The sequence below is a fragment of the Callospermophilus lateralis genome, chromosome 1 (genome assembly GCF_048772815.1).
Source record: "Callospermophilus lateralis isolate mCalLat2 chromosome 1, mCalLat2.hap1, whole genome shotgun sequence".
NCBI classification, from domain to species: Eukaryota; Metazoa; Chordata; class Mammalia; order Rodentia; family Sciuridae; genus Callospermophilus; species Callospermophilus lateralis.
In genome coordinates, this window is record NC_135305.1 from 218,056,871 (window position 1) to 218,073,403 (window position 16,533).

Sequence of the window (16,533 nt, forward strand, 5' to 3'; positions counted from 1 at the left end):
TAAATGGCTTGAATGAACATTGGTTTTTTTTTCAGATAAGTCTTAAAGAAAAGTGCAAATGGATATTGAAATTAAAACTAACATGAAAATATTGACAAAAATATACCCACTGGATTTATGGGAGCAGTTTCTTTGGGGAATCATGCAGAGATAGTAAGAACCACATTTCATATGTAATAATTTAAATCCTGGTAAAATATTGGTTTTGAAGCACATATTACTAAATGTTTATTTTTAATATGGGTAGTAGTTATTGTTAGTAGTCATAGAAAATACTACTAATAGGAGATTTTCAGAATGCCAGCAAATATTCTAAGGCTGTGATTCTCAACCCTGATATAAGACAGGATGACCAAGATCTTCACCAGCTGATATTATAATCAAACTGATTTTAATCCAGTACCAGGGCATCTTGGTATTTCAAAATATTCACAAGTAAATATTATAAATGAGACCAAAAACTGCTCCCTCATGTGATTTAAAAATATTTTAAAGCATTTCAAAAATAACACATAAGCTAGGTAATTATTTCCCCCAGTTTAGAAGTGACTAAATGGTCCAGATGTGTTTAAATAATTTCCTACACTTTTCTGTTGCATTTTTCTCAATTAAATGACAGTGTGACTTGACAAAGGAATGAACCTGAGTTGCCTTCAAGTAGCAGATGTAGGAGAATTATAATGCATTTACCAGGAAATATTGATATGAAAATATAATAAGTGGTATTAGAAGTATCATATCCCAAACTTCGGTTCTGTGTGTTCCTTAATGCTAAAGTCCTCAAACATATGTAAAAGGGTTTATGATCAGAAGAACAAAGAAGCAGTGTACCTAAGCCCGAAAAGTTTTTAGAAAGCAAGGAATAGATTTCTTTAGTAGATATTTGAGGGAAGACATATGGAGTTGACACAAATAAACATATACACAACAAGAAAATTCAAAAGTGCTAATATTTCATTATCAGTGAATCATTGATGGGGCAATGTGCCCTAAGGCTGATGATATTGGTTATGTACATTCATCTTAAACATATTAATCAAAATTAGAGTCCAACACAAATAATGATTCAAGCTATCTATTACATTACTGTTGAAATACATACAAAATTTGAGTGAGGACTTCATTCACAGAGGAGGGGAAATAGAATGTCCGAGAAGCAGAAAAACTCAGGGGAAATAAATAGCGTATAATGTTTTCTGATGTAAATGATCAACTTTAGTGTACCAAAATAAGTGAAAAAATGAAAGAAAATGTGGAGGGAAGGAATTCCACGAAAATAGAAGAGGTATCAGAGAGAAGAGGAAGGGATTGAGGGGGAGAAAGGAAGGAGTGGGGAAAGGAGGAGCCAGGGACTGAGCCAGACCAACCTCTCCTTCCTGCATATGTGAATATACCACCTTGAATCTCACTTTTACTTATATCCACAAGACAAACATAGGTGTGGTGTTTAAATATTCTAGGCTAATGTACTGCTTAACATTGTGTTCATGCTTGCATGTATTTATTGGTTTCCTTTTTCCAACACACTTTTATTTTTCAAAAGGTGCCCAAGCAAAACTGAACTGAAAAATCTAACACTTGCTTCAGAATTCCATCTCATGGCACTCTCAGAGGACCCAGAACTGCAGCCCGTCCTCTTTGGATTGTTCCTGACCATGTACCTGGTCGCAGTGCTTGGGAACCTGCTCATCATCCTGGCCATCAGCTCTGACTCCCACCTCCACACCCCCATGTACCTCTTCCTCCTCAACCTGTCCTTGGCTGACATCGGTTTCGTCTCCACCACGGTCCCAAACATGATTGTGGGCATCCAGACTCAGAGCAGAGCCATCTCCTATGTAGGCTGCCTGACACAGATGTCTTTTTTTCTCATTTTCGGGTGCATGGATGATATGCTTCTGACTGTGATGGCCTATGACCGCTTTGTGGCCATCTGTCACCCCCTGCATTACCCAGTCATCATGAATCCTCGCCTCTGTGGCTTTTTAGTTCTGGTGTCTCTTTTGCTTAGCATTTTGGAATCCCAGCTCCACAATTTGATTGCCTTATACTTCACCTACTTCAAAGATGTGGAAATTGCTAATTTCTTCTGTCAACCTTCTCAGATCCTTAGTCTTATCTGTTTTGATACCTTTACCAAAAATATCGTCATGTATACTGTTGGTGCCATCTATGGCTTTCTTCCTGTCTTAGGGATCTTTTTCTCTTATTATAAAATTGTTTCCTCCATTCTGAGGATCCCATCCTCAGGTGGGAAGTACAAAGCCTTCTCCACCTGTGGGTCTCACCTGTCAGTTGTTGGCTTATTTTATGGAACTGCCATTGGAGTGTACCTTGCTTCAGCTGTATCAGACTCTCCTAGAAAGATTGCTGTGTTCTCCGTGATGTACACTGTGGTCACCCCCATGCTGAACCCCTTCATCTACAGCCTGAGGAACAAGGACATTAAAACTGCCCTGATGAAGCTACAGAGTAGGCCATTCTAGTCTCATTATCAGTTTCTTTCTTTCTGTAGTTCAGGGTGGAAAAACCAACCATATAGACCTACATTCTCCTTTATGTGTCTCTAGGAGTGTGATGGCTTTCATTTCACTCCATGTTTCATATGTAGATATTGCTTCCTTTGTTTAATTGAATTTTATGAGTATTCAGAAACATTTTTGTCATCATCAACTTTTGTAATTTCTGAACAACACTGGCCTCCAAATGAAATGTTAAACTCTCTTTTTTAGCCAGGGGTCAGGGTGTGGCACCAGGATTAAACTCAGGGTCTTTTAACAAATTGCAGTTGTAAAAGATATTCACTGAGTTTTTAAATGATAACAAAAAATGGAGAAAGGATTTTGCACTGTGTAAACACCAATGTGTTACCATCTGCCACCATCCAGAGTGAAAGAATTCTTAGAGTCCAAATAAAATATTCGGAATTACATCAACCTTGAAATTAAATGATGATGATAATGATGATGATGCTGACAACCACCATGATAATAACAAGGATATCTTCCCTTAATGAGTTCTAACCATTTTCAAAAGTGCTACAAGTGGGGCTGGAGTTCTGGCTCAGTGGTAGAACACTTGCCTGGCATGTATCAGGCCCTGGGTTTGATCCTCAGCACCACTTATAAGTAAATTAATTAAATAAAGGTCAATTGACAACTAAAAAAATTAAAGTACTATAACAAACTATCATTAAAAATGAAAACATTAGGCCTTTAGATAAGTACCAAGTTCTAGCACACAGTTAACAAATTCAGGAACTAGTCAAAAAAATCAAATTTTCTGTTTGTAAAGCCCATGAATTGAATCTATTAACATGAGAATGAAAGTTTAAATTATCAATGCAAAGCAATGCACTGAAGATTGTTTTAATCAATACATTCTACCACGTCTTCTCAGCACCCTCTTGGTTAAGTGAGTATTTTTTCCCCATCAATTTACAGTTGAATAAGTTGAATGGAATGTGTTTTCTACCATATTCAAAGTCACACTGTTTTTATTAGTTTACCTTTAAACACCTGAAATGTTCACTTTTAAAAATGTACTTCTTTAAAGTGATAAGAGGAATAATCTTTTGATAGGAAACCCTTTGCCTGATCTTTGACAAAATTTTCTGCTCGCATTTCCTGACCCCGGCAGATAAGCACTGTGGTAGCCCTTGCTGCTGAAGAATCTGGGGGTTAGGGAGGATCCCTGAAGAAAGCCAGGTGGGGGAGCAAGATGGTGGCAAAGGTCTCCAGTCCTTGGCTCCCCATAGACACACCAGTATGAACAGCTGTGCCCCAAACTACCTTCGAGAGAGCTAAAGGAGTTGGGTCAGAGGACATGGCACCCATTCTAGGGGTAGTAATGAGTGGAGCTCTGAGGTAGCAATGGCCTCAAGTTTTCAGGCAATATCTGGGGAGTTGAGGCTCTTCCAGGCCCAGATATTTCTGTTATCTGTGTGTTTCTGTTTGTTGTTGTTGTTGTTGTTGTTGTTTTGTTTTGTTTTTGTATTTTTTCCTGATGGACAAAGTAGGACTTAAGTAAAGAGTGGTCTGTGGCAATCTTCCCTCCTCAGAGCTACCTGGCTGAGAGACCCCCATGCTGTGGAAGTGGAGTCAGTTCATCCTTAACTGTTGTGAATAAGGCTTTAACACATGCCTACTCAAGTTGCATATGGAGGGCAGGGTGCATCTGGAGGACTGACAGAAAATGTGAAGAAGGCCAGGTGGCAGGTATTGAGAGGTGGATGGGGCGGAAGAGCTATTGGCTAAGACAGATTGTGCCATAGGGAAAAAAATGTTGTTTTTCACTTGAAGTCATTTTATAGAGGGTGACAGGGACAGGACACTCACATCACAGCTAAAGAAAAATTTACCATACGTGACATGTTAAAACTGAGGGTGGTCATATGCATACACCAATTCTCCTCCTATGATGAGAACCTGAAGAAAAATTAAAACCAGAACTTCTTGCATTCTTTATTAGATATCTCCAATTTATAAAAAAGCATGTCTTCATTATCATATACATTTACTTTTGTAGAACTGTTTAAAATTTATATTTTATTTATAACTCTTAATATTGGGAGGAAATAATTCCATTCTTCATTATATTAAAAACAAATAAGCTCACATTTCTTCTCTCAAGAGTTTATGGAGAATAATATAGAAAGTCAAACAATCTAGGGAGGAATTGAAATACTGGATGTATGTCTATAAAATATAAATATTTAGTATTTCAATAGGATATTGTGATGGCTAATTTTATGTATAAAATTGGTGGGCTATTGGTGCCTAGATTTTTGATCAAACATCATCCTGGGTATATGTGTCTGTAAGTGTCTAATAATTTTAGTTGAGTTTATCATTTTAGTTGATAGACCAAGTAAAGCAGATTTCCCTTGCCCCGTATTGGTCTGTTTTCTGTTGCCATAATAAAATATCTGAGGCAGAGAAAGTTATACAGAAAAAAAGATTTATTTAGCTCACAGTTTTGAAGGCTGAACATCTAAACAACCTGGCACTGGCTGTAGTGAGAGCCTCAGGACAAATGAGATTATAATCGTGCAAACACCTGTGAGGCAGAGAACCCATGTCAAGGCAGGAAGCCACAAAGTGAGGAGGAGCCAATAGTATTCTTTTATAGGAAACCTGAAATATGATCCCTCTTACCACATCTCACAGGGATGTCCTGAAAAACGACATATATTTAAAACAAGCTTTATTTCTTCAGCACATTTTGAAATGTCACAAACGTTGACAAATCTCAACATACATTTTTCCCCCTGTTACAATCACTCAGTGTTCACTCAAGAAACAGAAATAAATCTAGTTATTTTAATGGAGTGAATTGAATATGGGCAATAAGCTGGATAGTTACTACAGGACAAAGGCAAAGAGGGGACACTGAGTCACAGAGACAGTAAGTGAAGGAGCCTGTCAATCACTGAGGATTCAGGAGTGGGAAGGGAGTGAGCACACCCTGTAACTCCAGCCTCTGAAATGTGATGAGGTGTCAGAGCCAACAAACTGAAAAAATGATGCACCATGAGGTAGAATTCCTAGGTCTAGGTGTTACTACTCATGGCTTCTCCCACATACATTCCAACGGAGCAGCTCAGGTCCTGACATAGACTTTCCCACTGTGGAACCTCCTTAGGGCATTTTTAATGTCCCTGTTCCTCAGGCTGTAGATGAAGGGATTCAACATGGGGGTGACAATGGTGTACATCACTGAGGAGGCCACACCCTTTCTGGGAGAATGTGAAACAGCTGACCCAAGGTCCACCCCAACACTTGTTCCATAAAATAAGCCAACAACTGAGAGGTGAGACCCACAGGTGGAGAAGGCTTTGTACTTCCCCCCTGAGGATGGGATTCGCAGAATGGAGGAACAATTTTGGAGTAAGAGAAGAGTATTACTGAGATAGGGAAAAAACCAAATATGGCACCAACAAAACATGTGACTAGGTTTTAGATGAAGGGTTCAGAACAGTCAAGATTAAGGATTTGAGCAGGTTCACAGCAGAAATTATAAATTTCCACACTATTGAAGTAAGCAAATTGTAAGACAATGAAATTATGCATCTGGTAGACCAAAAGGCTAAGTAAAAAAGACACAAAAACCAAGAAGCCACAGAGGCAAGGGTTCATGATTACTGGGTAATGTAGGGGGTGACAAATGGCCACAAAACAGTCATAGGCCATTACAGTCAGAAGCAGATCATAGATACATCCAAAAATAATGAGGCAAGACATCTGTGTCAGGCAGCCCACATAGGAGATGGCTCTGCTGTGAGTTTGGATGTCCACAGTCATCTTTGGGACCGTGGTGGAGATGAAGCAGATGTCAGCCAAGGACAGGTTGGAGAGGAAGAAGTACATGGGGGTATGGAGGTGGGGGTCAGAGCTGACAGCCAGGATGATGAGCAGGTTCCCAAGCACTGTGACCAGGTACATGGACAGGAACAGTCCAAATAGGACAGGTTGCAGGTCTGGTCCTCTGAGAGTCCTATGAGATGTAATTCTGTTATGCGTGTTAAATTTTGTGGTTCCATATTGCTTGTGGACCTTTTGCAAAAAGAAAAAAAAAGGAAAATTGTTGGGGAAAAAAAGAAGTAAATTAACTGGCACCCAGTACTCCATATATATTTTGAACTCATATATTCACAAATTAAGTGTTCACACTTCAGTTCTGTAAACCCTCAGTAATGTTTCTCAGTTGGGACAAACCCAAACTTTCAACTCTCCCAATTCTTGGTTTCTGTGTTATTCACTTTCTTGTTTGCACACCTACTTTGGAGAGACTTAAGTTGAACACTGAAAGCCAAGAACATCATTGACAACAACTCCATGCTCACATTGTAATATGACCTATTCTTTTGAGAAAATAATAGAGAAAAAGTAAGAGTTCCCACTTCAAGAAAAACAAACAAAAATCAACATCACTGTAAAGGAATTTAAGAAGCATTGAAATTTACCTTATTCTTACTTTAAACCAAAGTGCAGTATCTATATACTTGAAATGCACATTATTACAAAATCTACAAGAGTTAGGACTGAATTATTATAATGCTATTAGAGTTGACAGTTGGAAATCAGAATACATAGTTATGTGCCAATAACTCCCAGAAAGTTTTCTTCTTTGTTAGGTTCTGATTTCCTTCCTTTTTTCAAGTGCTCACTCAAATTTTGATAGTCTTTTAAGAAGTATTTAATATAAAAGTCTTATCTCTGATGGTAATGAACTTCAACTTTACATATATAGTGTTTGGTTAAATGAACATAACCATTTTTTTTAGAGAGAGAGAGAATTTTAATATTTATTTTTTATGTCTCAGCGGACACAACATCTTTGTATGTGGTGCTAGGGATCGAATCCGGGCCACACGCATGCCAGGCGAGCATGCTACCGCTTGAGCCACATCCCCATCCCCAAATGAACATAATCTTATGATGTTTCTAACCAAATGTGATCTTAGTGTGGCACTGCACCAGTCAAGTATCAAAAAGTAATGAAATTTGAAGAAACGCTTTTTTAATTATTTTATTTCTTCTTAATTTTATGTTTAATTTTAGTTTATTTTTGTTAACTTCCTATAAACTCAGTAGTACATCTGCTATTAAGACCACTGAAGGTTTTTTATACTTTTGAAATGCACTAGCTTACATCAACACCCGGATTCCAACCTCTCTGTGAAGTGCATACCTCTTCAGATGGGTTAGAAGACACACAGCATGACCCAAGGGAAGGACATCATTTAATTTGTCTAATTATTCTTTGGATAATTCTTTCAAAATTCCGTGCCTTTTTCCTTATTAAACAAATTAGATTTCCCCCAAACAATGTGAGTGGAGGATAATTGAATTTCAAGCACAGATATATACTCGATTTTACTATTAATAACCTACAGTTGTTACCCGCCCCCAAATTACGAGTCATTATACAATACATACCCTTATTCTTAATATGCACCATCAAAAATACTCCTGAATTCCCCATGAAAAGGGAGGAGAGGTAGGTGGAATAGGAGAAGGGGGTTGAGGGGAAGGGAGGGAGGAGAGGAAAGGGAAAAACAGTGGAATGAACCTGACCAAACTTTCTTATGTCCATACATGAATATACCACTGTGAAATTCACCTTGGTGTGTATCCATATTGCATGAAATTTCAAAAAAAAACTATAAACAATTGTAAGAAGAACTAATAGTTGAAGGAGAATTATAGTAAGGGAAGAGTGGAGAGAAGGGAAAGTATTGGAACAAGCTATATCCTGTGCTTGTGTAACTACATCAAAATGAACCCCCACATTATACAACTGTGAATAAAATCTTAATTCTTCTAATCCAAGAACATAGCATTTCTCTATTTAGTTTTTCACTTCCGTGTTTTTCATCCATGTTTTATACTTTTCTTTTTTTTCTTGGTTTCTTTGCAGGCACTTCACTGCTACTGTATAGAAACGCTACCAGTTGGTGGATATTAGCCTTGTATTCTGTAACTTCACTGGATTCATATATTCATTCTTTCAGTGGATCTCTTGAGCTTTCTGCACATAAAATCTTGTCATCTGCACACAGGATAATTTATCATCCCTCCCCCACAAATTTTAATGAATTTTCTTTCTTTATCTTTACTTCCTTCTGGAGGTGTGTTCAGTGGTGGTGGAAAGTGTGGGTATCCATGTATTGGTCTGGAAATGACAGGAAAAGCTTTCACCTCCTCCTGTTCAAGTATGTGTTACTTACGGTTCGTCTATATTGCATTTCTTGCATTGAGGTACATTCCTTCTGTATCTCATTTTGGGGGTTTCCATCCTAATGCATGTAAATTTGTCAAATGCATTTACCTCTATTAAAAATGGTTATGTGGTTTTTGGTCTTTTAGGCTATCATTATCATTTACAATGTAGATTTCATAGACTTCATTCTGCAGTATCTCCTCTTGCCTTAACGTCCTCCTCCCACTAATCCCTTTTCTCAACCCCTCCCATTTCCAAAAGAGCTCCCTTCTACTTTTTTTCCCTCTCTAGCTTCTATATATGATTGAAAAACATATAACCCTTGACTTTCCAAATCTGGCATATTTCACTTAACATGATGCTCTTCAGTTCCATTCAAGTCCCTTAAAATGGCTGTATCTCATTCCTCTTTATGACTGAATAAAACTCCATCATGCACATACATTACATTTTCTTTATCCATTTATCCACGGACAGACACCTACATGATTCCATAACTTGGTTACCATGAATTATTGCACTGTACATATCACGATATATGCTGATTTTAGTTCTTTTGAATTTTTTTATTGGTTTATTTTAGTTCTTTTAAATAAATTCCAAGACATGGTATAGCTGTGTCTTATGGTGGTTCCATTCATAGTTTTTTGGGAAATCTCTGTAGTGATTTCTACAGTGACTGTGCAAAATTTATATTCCTACCAACAGTGTGCAAGTGTTCCTTTCTCCTTACCTCCAAACCAGTGATTATTGTTGTTTGCATTCTTAATGATTGCCATTCTAACTGGAGTGAGATTAAGTAGTAGAGTAGGGTAGAGTAGCAAAGATTTTTTCTCATTCTAAAGATTCTCTCTTCACATTCTTAATTATTTCCCTTGCTGTGTAAAATCTTTTTCATTTGATGCCATCCTGTTTATTAATTGTTGGTATTATTTCTTTTAGGATTCTAATGAACCCATATGTTGGAGCACTGAGCCTGTGTTTTCTTCTGGTATAACTCCTAGATCTCCCATTCATTCTGAGTTGACTTTTGTGCAGGTGAGAGATAGGGATCCGGTTTCATTCTTCTATGTATGGATTTCCAGTTTTCCCAGCACCTTTTGTTACAAGGGCTCTTTTGTTTGCCTTTGTCAAGGTCAGATGACTTTATCTGCCTGGGTTTGTTTCTGTCTTCTCTTCCCTTGGTCTGCATGTATATTCTTAGGCCAGGACCTGGCTGCTTTTGTCATGATAGTCTTGCGATATAATTTGAAGTCAGGTATTGGGATACCTCCAACATTGCTCATTTTGCTCAGAATTGCTTGGGGAATTCTGGGTCTTTCATTCTTCCTTATAAATTTTAGCACTTTTTTGGGCACCGTCGTACAAGCATGAGCTCTGATTTCCCCCAATTCAGTCCCCAGTACTTCTCTTTTCCCCCCTCTCATTCCTTCCTTTGTTCCCTTTCCTCTACCTATTGGTTTCTGTTTTATTTTTAATTTATTTAATAGTTTCACTTAAAATTAATGCAGTATAGATATACATAAAGGTAAAATTCAGTGATGGAGAGGCAGGAGGGGCTGGAAAAGGGAAGAACGGGGGACGGAACTGACCAAACCTTCCTGTGTGCATGTTTGTCTTCTTCTGAGAAATGTCTTCAGGTCCTTAGCCCACTTTTAAAGAAGCTGTTTGTTTTCTCACTATTGAGTTGTTTGATTTCTGTCTATTTTCTCTATTTCTCTATAATCTGGTTATGATCTCCAAGTATATTCTCCCATTCTGGAGACTCTGTTTTCACTTTCTGGGTTGATTCTTTTGCTCTGTGGAAATTGCTCGATGGGAATGCAACCTCATTTTATTATTTTTGCTTCTGCTGTCAAAATGTTTGCTTATATTAAACAATCATTACCCAAATGCATCGTGTAGCTTTATCCTATAAATCCTTTTAGTACTTTAAGAGTTTCATATGTCTTTCATTCATTTTGATTTGTGTGCATGTATAGTGTGACGTACAGTCTGATGTACCTCTTCTCATATGGAAATCCAATATTCCTAGCACAATTGACTGGAGAGATGATCTCTTCCCACTGCGTGTTAATGTCAAATTGTCAAAATCATTTAACCACAAATTGAACTGTGGTTATGTTTATAGACTATGTTTTGCATCTTTATACATTTATGTTTGCATCTTTATACATTTCCATTCTTCTCTGTTTCTTCATTTTATGCTCTTAATATGCTTCATTTTCTTTTTGATAACTTTTGAGGCATAGATATTCTGATTTTGATAACTTCCAACATAACTATTTTTTGCTTTACTGCTCATTTGTTTGATGTAGGATGTAAAAATCCATTGCAGAATCTAAGATAATGAAGACATTACTCTGTTTTAATCTAAAAATTTTTATGATTTTAACCATTACACTAAAACTATTGAACATTATTGAGTTAATTTTTGTATATGTTGTGCCTTCCAATTAGGAGTCTTCTAGCCAACAAAGTAGGCTTTCAGAAGTGGAGGAGACTTTACCCCAAAACAGGAGTCAAGGAGTTCATCACCACCAGATGTCCCTTAAGAAATGCTCAAGAGAGTTATTCAAGCTGAACAAAAGCCCACTAATGAGTAAAACAAAAACATATGGAAGTGTATAAAACTCAGGAGCAAAACAGTCAAATTCAGAATATTCTAATACTGTCCACAGTGGTATATAAATCACAGAGATTTTTAGTATGATAGTTAAAAGACTAAACTATTAACATACTAGGAACAATAATATGTTAAGCAAATGAAATATAAAAAGACAGCCTCCATTTATGAACACATCATATGAACCCATTATTACATATAATTATAATGCAATAATAAACCAACTCGCACAGGAGCAAGCGAGAGAAAGAAAACACACTGGGGGTTAAAATGGAGCACACTGAGCTTTATGTATTTGTCATTGTTTTATAATGAACTCCACTATTATATATAACTACAATGTAATAATAAAGAAGACACAAATTGGAAAACTGGTGTATAAAAATGTTCAGTATTGATAATCATTCAAGTAATGCAACAAAACCACAATGAGAAGTCATCTTGCACCAGTTAGAATTGCTACTCATTATAAAGACCAAAAATAGCTGGTGTTGGTGAGGACTCACTGAGCACCATTGGCAGAAAAGTAAATTAGTACAGCCATTAGGGGAAACAGTATGAAGATTCATCAAAAAATTAAAAATAGAATTACCATATGATCCAACAACATCACCAATGCATTTATATACAAATGATATGGAATCAGTATGTCAAGACACATGCCCAGCCCCACCATTACTCACCATATCCAAGACATGAAATCAACCCAAATGCTCATCGTCAGATGATCAGAGAAAGAATACATGGTCTATATACACAGTGGAATCCACAGAAAAGTAAAACAGAAGTTCCATGCTTCACTACAACATGGAACCTGGAGGACTTCATGTTTAGAAAAGAGCCAAACATAGGAAGGCAAACCCTGCATGAACTCACACATAGGTGTACTCTTAATAAGTCTGACTTGTAGGCACAGAATGAAGTGGTGACTACCAGAAGCTGCAAGGAGGTGACTTAGGTGGCTTGGTAAAGAACATGAAATCTCTGGGAGAAAGGAGAAATAACTTCACAAAATATATTGCAAATCCCAGTGGGAAAAAAAAGTGGAAAGAAAACATACAGAATGGGGCAAGTGCTGTCAAAACACACACCAAAAAGGGGCAAGTATCCAAAATATATTCAAGTCAAAAACAAAAATATGAGCTACATAATTACAGAAGAGCAAAGGATTGAAAAGCCATTTCTCCATGGAAGATCACCAGTCTCCAACAAGCATAAGCAAAAGTGCTCCGTCGGTCAGAGAAATTCACATCAGAGGCACAGCGATACTCCACTTCTCAGCCACTAGGAGGCTATGATCATAATTTTTTCATTATTGTCAAAACAGAACTGTTAGAGTCTGTAAACAAGTCTGGATGGCGCCTGGCAAAATGCCAGAGGGAGTAGTTTGTGAAGTAACAAAAGCGAGCCATTAAGTGTGGAGATTCCTGATTGGTTGACTGCTGTATCTAGTTTATGCTAATTAAGATAGCTGTGCAAAATGTATAAATACCCCTGTTATCCTAGAATAAACAGCTCCTATTCCTGCTGCATCAACGTACACAAGTTATTCGTCCACCCCCTGGCAGATGGTGGCCCGTTACGGGGAGCCCCGGGACACTCGGGGGTAAGTGACGAAAAAAGCTGCCCGTCCACAGAGAGGACGGGAGCAATCTGCTCGTCCCTAGGCAGATAGGGCGAGAGGAAAAATGGCCATTTCGAGAAAATGGAGAAGATTGATACAGTATGTTTGTGTCTTGTTTTGTCTTGAAATGTTGTATTGTCTTTGTGATAAAAATATGGAAGGGGTGAGAAGTAAATTGATAAGAGAAAAAGGCACCCCAGTGGAACCAAGAATAGTAAGGGCATGTGTTGATAAAAGCCCAGAAACTCTAGTCAGAAAGAAAAAGAAAGTTCAGAAGAAGGATTATCAGGAAAAAAGTTGCAGCAAAAGGCTATTACTGAATACTTTTTGTTATCCGAGGGTGCGTGAATCGGAATCACAACGGCTGCCACATGCGGGAGCCGATCATGGCGCAACAAGAATTTTCCAAGCGGCAGTTGCCGGCTGGGAGCGGAACACCACTGCGAGCCCAAATCTAGACCTGACCTGGAGGCACAGTCTCGCAGGCTCTTGCTCCCTGTGCCCGGAAGCAGTTTCAGTCTGGGACTCTCCCCAGGGCCATCTGGGGCTGCCCAGGATGCTACAGCTGGCAGAAGACGCTACTGGTGTCCCTGAAATTTGATCATTTCCAAGGCCAGTAACTACAATGGGTCTCCCACACCTGGAGGCTGATGAGTAATGAGTACTATTAAGGCTAATTTCAAATGTAAAAAACATTGAAATAATGTACTAAATTGTTCAGAAGGTTGTTTTCTTAGTGAAATGCTACAGGATTTTCTTTAGCCATCCTGAGTTCCTGCCTTGTCCCAGTGCAGGTGAAAACAAAGGTGAAAGAATTTACAGTGTTGCTGAGAACCTGAGGAAACTTCAGCCAAGAACCCAAGGAGACTTCGAGACTTCGGAGCTGTTGCTGTTTCTGCTGCTACAACTTAAGCTAGCTGCCTGCAGAACTTACCTGTACTGTGATTTACCTGGACTGTGAGTTAATCTATTGAGACACTGCTTTATCTGGACTGAGACAACAAACTGTAATCTACAACAAATTGTAACTCAATATCTTTGCTAATGGTGTCATTGCTGGTATAATTTTTCCAAGGGCTTCTTGCATGGAGCCATCAATTGGATTAATATTGTAACATTTTGTATCCACCTTTTCTGTTTCTAGCAGGTTATTTATGGTGTTTCTGTAAAAAACACTATGGTCGTTATTTAAATTAAACAAAAGGGGGATATGTTAGAGTCTGTAAACAAGTCTGGATGGCGCCTGGCAAAATGCCAGAGGGAGTAGTTTGTGAAGTAACAAAAGCGAGCCATTAAGTGTGGAGATTCCTGATTGGTTGACTGCTGTATCTAGTTTATGCTAATTAAGAGAAGCTGTGCAAAATGTATAAATACCTCTGTTATCCTAGAATAAACGGCTCCTATTCCTGCTGCATCAACGTACACAAGTTATTCGTCACCCCCCGGCTATTTTGCCCAGCCAGCCGGGCTGCGACACAGAACCTTTATTAGTTTTCATCAGACAGTGTTTGCTTTACATAAGAAATTGTAATAACTACATATAAAGAGTGATCATGTTTAGGAAATCATCATTTTTTAAAAAATGTGAGCATCGGGCTGGAGATACAGCTCAGTTGGTAGCATGCTTGCCTCGCATGCATAAGGCCCTAGGTTCAATTCCCAGCACCACACACACACACAAATGAGCATTACCTCTGTTTAATTTTAATATTAGTATGATAATAGTAAAGCAGTATTATCATTGTTATCCTATTCTTATTCGTTATATAAACACAATGATACACCCTGATAGAATCACAAAAGCATGAATACAACCCACTCCAATTCAGTGCCCCCCAACTCCCCTCCCTCTACTCCCCTCCCTCTACTCCATCTCTTCAATCCATTTATACTTGTTGTTGTTTTTTTCTTTTTAATTAGTGACGTGTGGATGTTCCCAGGTCTAGGACTCGCCATGCCACATCCATGCTTGCACATACAGAAGTTGGGTCAGAATCATTCCACTGTTCTTCCCTTTCCCCATCCTTTCTTCATCCTCCTCAATTGGCATCATCTCCTCTACTGATATTTCCTCTGTTTTGATGAAACTTTCTCTCCCTTTATTTTTAAGAAAAAAATATTGGCAACCTGATGTTATAACCTGAGATATTGTAGTGAATGTAGCATATGTCAGCCACTCTTAAAAACATTTTGGTGAGTTCTCAACAATGTAACTATGTAAATATCCCAGGATCCTGTCATCTCACTTCTAGGAATATTCTCCAAAGGACTGAAAAAAAAATGGTTAAACAAATAAATGTACATGCGGGCTGATAGCAGTATTATTTAAAACACCTAACAGATGGACATTGCCCAAGTGTACACCAATGGGTGAATAAATGAGCACCTTCTGTATATACATATAGTAGAATATAACTCAGCCACAAGAAGGAAAGGCTCAAATTAACTTTAACCAATGATATAGTTCAAAAGGAGGAAGGAGGGAATGAGGGAGAAAAGACAGAAACCAAGAGAGAAGAGAAGGAACAAGGAAAGAAAGTAAACATCAGGAGTCAAAAAAGATGTATTCATATCTGAGACTTCCTCTTGGCTATCACCATGAATCAAATGGTCAAACCACGTTCAAGGTATATTCTGTCATGTCAAAAATCCAATCAATGTTTTTATGAAAACTAAGGACACTGAAAGGTCAGAATCAATCTTGATTGCACAGTCTCTCCTGCTCAGAAATGAGGCAAATGAGAGGAAATATCTCAAAGAAATGTATGGAAGAATAAATGAAGTTACATGTCTAAAAGCAACAAGCACGGTTTTCATATGGTAACCAATTTGCCATGATGCTGGTATAATTATCATTCCATTTCCACCAAGGAAAACAAGAACACAATCAAGTTAAGGTGAACAGTATTAACATTCAATAAGATAATTTTAAAACAGTACTTTATTTTAATAGACCCTTAGTTGTGCATACTTAGGTGCCAAATGTGATGGATATTTTGATACAAGTACACATTGCAGAATCATCAAATCAGGGTAATTAACATATACATCACAGCCAATACCCATTATTTTTTTTTGTGGCTAAAACATTGAAAATCATGTAGAGGATAATTTTTGAGGAAATCATGTCAGCCTTGTCACATTAAGTGCTTTAAACATCCAGTTAGGACTATGAGAAGAGGTACAAATCTGTAATCCCAGCTACACTAGTGGCTTGCACTAGGATTACAAGTTTGAGGACTGCTACACCTTAGGAAGTCCCTACCTCAAAATGAAAATTAAGAAAGGCTAAGGATGTAGCTCAGTGGTAGAAATTAGAAATATGTGGAATACTTATAAGCAAACTTACCAAAAAATTTACCCTCAAGGATCATGTACACAAAAGATATATTTTAAAGGAATTTCTAAAGGAGTTGTTGAAGATAAACAAATAAAATACCATAGACACAAAAACCTTTCCCACTCTGGAAGGACTAGAGTGTGTGTTTTAGGGAGGACACTGAAAATCACATCATCTGACATGGGCACACAACTTCCCTTTAGTTCTGAGGATCTACGT

The 16,533-nt window shown here is 37.9% G+C and overlaps 1 protein-coding gene across 1 annotated transcript; it reads left to right on the forward strand.

The window, feature by feature from the left end:
- Positions 1-1,505: 1,505 nt before the first annotated feature.
- LOC143410809 (olfactory receptor 7E178-like) lies at positions 1,506-2,486 on the forward strand. The gene has a single exon (XM_076871532.2). It carries the CDS (start codon positions 1,599-1,601, stop codon positions 2,484-2,486), a length of 888 nt encoding a protein of 295 aa, XP_076727647.1. The 5' UTR covers positions 1,506-1,598.
- Positions 2,487-16,533: the final 14,047 nt, after the last annotated feature.

What these genes read in the sequence shown, in the direction of transcription:
- LOC143410809 (XM_076871532.2), top strand. Translation starts at nt 1,599, where the DNA reads ATGGCACTCTCAGAGGACCCAGAACTGCAGCCCGTCCTCTTTGGATTG.